This window comes from Merops nubicus, unplaced genomic scaffold (genome assembly GCF_000691845.1).
Source record: "Merops nubicus isolate BGI_N331 unplaced genomic scaffold, ASM69184v1 scaffold27359, whole genome shotgun sequence".
NCBI lineage: Eukaryota > Metazoa > Chordata > Aves > Coraciiformes > Meropidae > Merops > Merops nubicus.
The window spans coordinates 3,046-10,705 of NW_008629422.1; the positions used below are offsets into that span (position 1 = coordinate 3,046).

At 60.1% G+C, this 7,660-nt stretch overlaps 1 protein-coding gene across 1 annotated transcript; it reads right to left on the reverse strand.

Annotated features, from left to right (window-relative positions):
* Positions 1-4,244: 4,244 nt before the first annotated feature.
* On the reverse strand, positions 4,245-7,658 carry LOC103779364 (steroid 17-alpha-hydroxylase/17,20 lyase). Its single transcript, XM_008946990.1, has 8 exons — positions 7,563-7,658; positions 6,923-7,061; positions 6,112-6,341; positions 5,796-5,882; positions 5,478-5,687; positions 5,056-5,225; positions 4,870-4,973; positions 4,245-4,626 (listed from the first exon to the last, which is right to left on the reverse strand). The coding sequence occupies exons 1-8, from the start codon at positions 7,656-7,658 to the stop codon at positions 4,358-4,360; spliced, it is 1,305 nt and encodes a 434-aa protein (XP_008945238.1). The 3' UTR covers positions 4,245-4,357.
* Between the last annotated feature and the right edge of the window lie 2 nt (positions 7,659-7,660).

Here is a 7,660-nt window from a genome sequence, read left to right on the forward strand (position 1 = left end):
CCTCAGAGACATCCTGGCTGGTGCCTCTGTTGGGGGAGTGGGAAAATGGGAGCAACACATGGGCAGGCAGAGGACTCAAAGCTCCATCTTTGGAGCTTGAGAAAGGTGCTTGATCCTCACATGTACTCCTTTGTAGAAAGCCAGCGCAGCCCAAATGGAGCTCTTCTCTGAGTGTGTGTTCTGAGTGTAAAGTGCTGTAGATGAGAGGACATGGGCAAGTGTGCATCTGTAACGCTAAGCACCAAACCCTATCCATTTCCAGCTATAAGGGGTGAGTGTTTTATGGGAATCATGAATACATCATTTTAAACCTGAGTTGCAAACAGTGCAGCACGATTGAGAGCATATTAGTGTCAATCTGCTGCTCGTTTTTCTTTACAACATGCTTTTAAGTGTCGATGCCAATAATTCTTGAAGTCTATTTTTGCTAGAGCCCGTGGCAGTGCAGCGCTGCTTACGCAGCATGTTCTCAGCTGCTGAAATTGGCTCCGAGGGCAAGGACCCGGCGGGCGTCCTGACGGGCTTGGGACGAGTCACCTGGGGACAGGCGCTGCAGAGCACCGCGCAGAGGCTCAGGAGAGGCTGCCCCAGGACCTGGGGGGGGGCCCCCCCAGCCCACCCAGCCGCTCCCGGTGCGTACTGCAGCGTCACCTCTGCGTTCCCCAGGGACTCTCTGGCTCCGACCAGGCAAATTTTCCCTCTGGGAACATCAGTACAATTTTCCTGCAGTGTATCGTGTGTTTGTACAACCCAGTGGAGGGGTGTTGGCTGAAGACGAGGCAGGGAATCATGTGTCTTGTTGCTTGCCGGCAGCCTGCTCTCAGAACTCGCACCTGCCTTGCTTGAGGCTGAGGAAAGCTGAGGTGTGGTTATGTTTCTGCTCCATGTAGTCATCAGAAACTTCCTGGGGCTGGAAACCTGAGCAAGCCTCCAAGGCAGAAGCAAACGCAGCAGGCTCTGCCGAAAGCGTGGGGCTGTGCTGGGAGCATTGGGCTCCCCGGGCATCCCTTGCTGCTCAGGGACGTGCGTCAGCACGAGAGTCTGGGCCGTGTTCGTTTCCTGCCCCGTGCGGCCCAGGCTCCCACAGCCCAATATCCTCTTCTCCTCCGCACGCCCCGTCCGGGCCCGTCCCGCGGTGACCCGCTCCCAGCAGGGCTTGGCTCCCGAGGATAAACTCGCCTTGCCTCTCCCCAAAGCCTGCTGCCTCCTGGCCCTCGCTCACCCTCCCTGTGCAACACAGCCCGGGCAGGTTTCTCCCCCAGTCTGCTGTTTTCTTCTTTTGTTTATGTAGGGGAAAGCCTGGACCGGGCTGGGAGCATCCCATGGCGGGTGGCCTGGGAAGGCCGGGATGAGTCACCTTGCTTCGTCAGAGCTGGTTCCCCTGTCCCTCGCCGCACGGATCTGTTTTTATCAGATGGGACTGGTGCCCACACGGCGGTGGTGCAGACGCTGCAGTCTCTGTGCCGGGAGGGGTCACAGGCTGCCGGGTGGTTTCGTGATTTGTTTTCGGCCGGGGAACAGCTGTGTCCCGGGGTTTGTGCTTACTCAGCTCGCCTGGCTCTGTGCCCGCCACAGAGCCCGCAGGTATTTCAAGCATCGCTCTCTCCTGCCCTGGCCGCGTCTCTAGCACAGCCCAGGACTGGCTGGTGCTTGCTGCAAAGTGAAGCCTCTCAAACACGGAGGGCTCCTGAGCTGAGCCCCATAGCACAGCTGGGTCAGCCGAGCGCTGTGGGGGTGGCTGTGCCCCCCAGAACAGATGCCATGGAATGGGCCAGGCTTGCTCTGCACAGCACCCTTGGGGCATGTCCCTGCAAGCTGCATGTTGGCTTCATGGGGTACCCAGGGTACAGTGTGGGAACAGCCATGAGTGGAAATGCTTCATCCTTTCCACTGTCTCTGATTCATCTCTTGCAGCCCCCCTTCACCACAAGGGAACGGAGCTGCTGGTTCCTGACCCCCTGAGCTGCCCTCTGAGCCCCTCAGCACCCCCTCTCTTCTGTTCTGGTTGCCCCCTGCAAAGACCCTGAGTGGCCCCAGAGGGAGGGCAGGGAGCCAGCATGGCCCAAGCCATTACAGCAGTGGCCAAAGCCTGTGTATTCCCAATGGCTGCCCACGCTCAGCTGCACAAATCCTGGTGGCAGGTGCCAAGGTCCTCCCCTGCTCTCCCATGGGCATGGCTGCCTCATCCTCCCAGTTTTTGGGTTGCTGGGCTGCCCAGAACCAGGTCTGAATGAAGCTGAAGGGCTCATCCAAGGTGATGGATTTGAGAGTCTTGAGTCTCAGGGGACCCTGACTTCTGCAGGGGGCTCAGGGAGGAAGGAGGGGGCTGCCCTGCTGCCAACAGCCTGGGTGAAGCTGCCTGGTTAGGGTCAGGGGTTTGGGCGCAGCAGCACAGCTCCAGAGCAGCTGTCAGGACATAAACACCAGCCAGATGATTCAGCAGTGTCTCTGCCCGTTCCCAGAGCAGGGAGCAGCCATGCCGGGGGCTGTTTACCAGCTCACAAGGTGCTGGGCAGCTGGTGCTGAGTGCTGCCCACCTCCCCTCCCACCCCAGCGGCATCGTCTCCTGGTCGGACGGTTGGGAAGAGGCAGGCTGGGGCAGGAGCAAGATGCCCCACAGTGGGGCTGGGCTCAGTGTGATGGAGTTTGTGGCACGTGGCTGGTCTCCAGGCCCAGGAACAGCACGTGCCAGCCCTGGTCAATGGGGAAACCCAGCTGGAGCATGAGCTTTGTGCAAGCATCTGCAGCTGGAGGTGTTCTCCAGTTTAGGAACATCCCCAGCCCTGACGTTCCCCTTTCTGCCTCGAGGTACTCGCTGGCCTTGAGTGCTCACTGTCAGAGCACACACTGCTGCGAGCGCCTTTGCAGCAGCAACGTGCACAAGGTGCTGGCCCTGTGCTGACTCTGGCAAGGAAGAAATCCCTTCCCTCACCGAGAGCAAATGCAGTGCCTCGGCACCCGTGTGCTGGAGGTCCCAGGGTGATGCTCCCAGAGCAGTCGGGATGCTGCAGTTACCGGTGTCTGCAGGAGACTGGAGAGGAGCCTCCGTCCTGACACGTGCTGCCAAGAACATGATCTGGGACAAGCAAAGGACCAAGCTGGCATGGAGGCGCCAGTCCCTGGGGAAGCCCAGAGTATTGTCTGTAGCCAAGTCTTCCCCAAACCTGCTCTAAGCCCACTCCCCCTTCACCTACCCAGCTTCAGCCTGTGCTGGCAGAGGTGGAGGGATCAGAAACCCAGCCTCAGCCCTGGTGTGATGGAAATGAGCAGGGGAACAGGAAGGAGCATGGGGCTCAGCCCTTGCAAGCCAGCAGAGACTCCATATAGAAGCAATGAGGGTGGGTTCCTGCTGCCCTCCCCTCTGCCCTGCTCCTGGTGGGTCAGCTGCACAAATCACCTCGAGCACTGCTCCTGGGCCGGGTTTGCGCACAGCAGTTCTTCCTCCAGCTTCTCCCTACCACCCTGAGCCCCCACAAAAAAAGGACTGGGAGGAAGAAAGATCCTCTTGGTGCTGTGCTGGGCTGCAAATGCGTTGCCTTCATCATCCCTGGACCGTGCCATGGGCCGATGGTACCCAGCTGGCATCATATGCCAAGAGGTGAGGAAGCTGGGTGAAAGTGAAGTGCTGGTGGTTTGAAAGAAAACATACATTTTGACACACAGAGTAGAACGTTTAGCGGTTGGGAGGTTTTATGTCAGTTTTCTTGTCTGCTAGTAAAAGACAGAGAACAGGGAAAGCAGAGAAGGGGGAAAATGAGGGGGGTGTGCAGGGCTGGGAGTGTTGCACCGTGCTGGGACTGTGCAGGGCTTTCCTCTCTGCCCTAGCTACTTTCCCTCCAGGTGCCCTGAGCCAAAGCTGTGTTACTATTTAGTTAAATATTAAGAGATTGAGTAATAGAGAACCAGAAACCTAATTGCATGCTGCCCTCGGCGGCACGGTGGCTTTTGGGGAGAGCAGACGTGGCCCCCTGTGTTACGTGAAGGCTGTGCTGTGCAAAGTGACGGCCGTAAGGCGGCCAGGAGCTGGCCAGGCAGCCAGCAGCCCTGTGGGGGATGCCGTGCAGGCCGCGGGGCAGGGGCCACGTCGCTGCACAGTGAGTGCCAGCAGCAGCCCTCGGCATCCTGGTGCCCAGACGCCGGGCCTGGGGGGCCGCAGCCAAGCACAGCCCACGGGGTGTGTGGCTACCATGCACCTCAGGCACCCTGCCCTCCATCACCTGCCCAAAAAATAGCTGGAGTCACGCTGTGTGGGGAACAGCTTTATCTGAACAGCCCCATGCCAGTGAGCTAGGTAAACAGCCTCTCTGGTCCCATCCTACCTCCCCCACCTCTGTCCAGGATCCGAGGCTCATCCCCATCACGAGGCCACTCGCCAGGTGTCCCGCAGCCTGGCCTTCACCTGAAACTTCTGCACCTGCAGCACCACACCAAACTTGCCTTCCAGCGAGGGCAGGGGCTGGTCCTGGGGGCACTCGAGCGTGAACCTCTGCAGCACCCAGGCCAGGAAGAGGAAGAGCTCCATCTTGGCCAGGACTTCACCCAGGCAGACGCGGATCCCAGCCCCAAAGGGCAGGTAGCTGGGAGAAGGTGAGTGGATGTGCTGGCCCCGCTCATCCAGGAAACGGCCTGTGAGGGGAAGGGGCACCACAGGCGTCAGCCCAGGTCGGTCCCTTCTGCCTGAGACCTACCCAAGTTCATCACTTGTGTGACCCTCCCATGAGCTGCAAGAGCAGAAAAAGTGAGTGCCCCAGCTGGGCAGGAGCAGGATCCGACCGACCTCCACCAAGCCTGCCCTGGGCTCAGCCTCTCCTGCTGCACCCACCCCGTCGTTCCTTGTACCCCAGGGAGGATGGGGAGCACCCAACCCACCAGGATTGAACTCCTCGGGTTTGTCCCACTCCTTCTCGTCGTGGTGCACAGACCAGAGGTTGATGATGACCCTGGCACCCTTGGGGATGGAATATTCCCCGATGCTGCAAAGCAAATGCAGAGTGAGATGGTCACTCCCTCCTGTGGCCTCTGCTCTCATCCCAGCTGCACCCTGAGGGGTCTCACCTGGTGTCAGCAAGGGACACGTGTGGGATGAGCAGGGGGGACACGGGCCGGATGCGCAGCACTTCGCTGATGGTGGCCTCCAGGTAGGGCAGCAGCGGACGGTCGCTGAGGTGGGGGTGACGTGCCAGGCCAATCTTCTGGTCCATCTCCTCCTGGATCCTCCTCTGGACCTGGGAGGGGAACAAGGACTGGGAGCCCAGGAAGGGGGATGCCCTGTATGTGGGGGCTCCCTGTGGCAGTGGGGTACACCCAGCACTGCCAGAATAGCTCAGTAGGTTGTGCAGGGCAGAAGTAATATGCCCACAGGTGGATCCTGCTTATTTGCAAAGCCTGACATTCTCTTGGCACCTTCCTTCCCCAAAGCCCCCCCATGATGTCCCTGGTGCCAGAGGGAGCCCCCCGCCACAGGGTGCAGACCCCACCTGAGGGTAGTGGAGTAGGTAAAGCACAGCCCATTTGAGCACAGTTGTCGTGGTCTCCACACCGGCCCCAAAGATGTCCCCCACAGTCATGAGGAGGTGGTCGTCAGTCAGCTCCAGTCCCGGCGCTGTGGGGCTGCTGTTTTTGGTGCTGAGCCTCACTTTGAGGAGGGCATCCATGAGGTCCCTCACAGTGTCCTCACAGAAGACTTCCTGCCAGGGGACATGTGTGAGCTGAGCTGTTCTGGGCATAGTACCCTCCACCCCAGCTCCAGCACCCTGCAGCTTCTGAGCATCTCCCTCTCCTGGCCCCACTGGCACCTTGTGTTCAGTGAACTTCTGCTGGAGCAGTTGGTCCCGGACCTTGAGGCATCTCTTCAGCAGAGCCAGGTCCTTGTTGGGGAAGATCTGGAGAAGAAAAGCCCCGTTGCAACAAGGGACTCCAGATCAGCCCAGCTTATGCAGGCCTTCAGGCAGTCACTCAGTGCCCACCAGGGTTCTGGCTCCTGTGGGACACCAGGGCAGGGACCCTTCCAACCCCAGGGGGTTCAGGTAGCCCCCTCCTGCAGGACACATCTCAGGCTCCTCCCTCCCGTCTGAGGTGAGAGGAACAGTTGTTGCCTATGTCCCTGTTTACCTGGAGCCAAGGGAAGATGTCCACCAAGCTCTCCTTGGCCACAGTGTCCACGATACCCTGGCTGTATTCCAGCATGGCCTCAAACTCAGGGTCCCCGCGCCGGTAAGAGGAGTTGAAGCAGAGGGAGCAGACCACGTTGGTGACAGCCCGCGTGAGCTCAGGGGCCAGGTCCAGGGCAGTATCCTGCGCAGTGCTGAGCGTCTCGCACAAGGACGCAGCCTCTCGGCAGACTGGAGTGGAGGGAAGAGGCTGGTGAGGGGTTGATGGTGAAGGAGAAGGGGTGATGGTAAAGCCAGGGGGGTGCAGGGGGCAGCTGGGGGCTGGAAAGAGGGGTCCCCCACTCATTCAGGGTGTGCAGCCTGCAGAGAGCTCCTCCCAGCCAGGGCTGAGTGCCAAAGGGCTGGCACAGACAGAAGGACCATGCTGGGCGGTGGGGAGGAGCAGAGAGGATGGAGATGCACAGGAAAGTCTCAGTGTGCGGCTTGATTCTCCTTCTGGGTGGAGCAGGGGGTCCAGAGGACTGAGAACTGGCTTGTGCCTCAGTTTCCCCAGCCATGAGCAAGGAGAGACGAAGCTCAGGGTGGGAAACACGTGGGGAGAGGTGTTGGTAAAGCACTGGGGATGGAAGGAGAGGGACCAAGCCCCTCCTGGGCAAAGTGGGGGGATGCTAGAGGGGGTTGGGCTGAGCCAGTGAGTCTCCCCTTGGTTCCCAGGGAATCAGAGCACAGAGAAAGAAAAAGCTCAGCCCAGATCGAATGTGGGAGGGAAACAGAGCTGGGAAGGAGCCTGCGGGCCGATGGGGGGCACTTACTGATCCTCTCGAGGGCGAGTGAGCCCTCCCCGAACATGGAGAGGGCAGCGTGCACCAGCTTGCGCTGGAACTTCCAGAGGGGCCCGTAGCTAGCGAAGGCGATGTCCTTCCCCCCCCGGGACAGCAGGTCAGTGGTCACCTGTGGGACAGGCAGCCTCGGGGTCACCCTGCTGCAAGGCAGCCCTGCGGGAGCTGTGTGTCAGAGAGGGGTGATGCTGGGTGGGTGGAGGGTCATCTCACCCAAGGGATGCCCCAAGGGGCTGGTGGTTACCGCTGGCAGGCAAAGCCTGGGCCGTGAGCTTTGCTTCCACACGGCCCCCGAGGACTGATGGAGAGGCTTGGTGCCAGATGCTAGGGTTAGGGGTGCCCAAGAAATTTAAGGACTGCAGGGAGCCCGGGAATACCTGAGCCCATCTCCGGATGCCCCAGGGAAGAACAGGGACCCTTGGGATGGAGCATGCGCAGGATTTGCCCTGGGGAACGGGGAAAAGAGGAGCTGCCTCTGCCATTGCCTTGCTGCAGGCACAATGGGGAGAGGAGATGGACCCTGCTGGGTGCCAGTGCCTTTCTTGGGAGCTTCCTCTGCCTCACCCCATGCTGCAAAGGGAGAGGGTTCCCCCAAAACCTGCTGCTGACTCACGGTGCGGGGCCGTCCTGCGAAATCCTTCCCCTTCTTCAGCAGCACCTCCCTGGCGTGCTGGTAGCTGTTGACCACCACGACGTAGTGGGAACCCATCC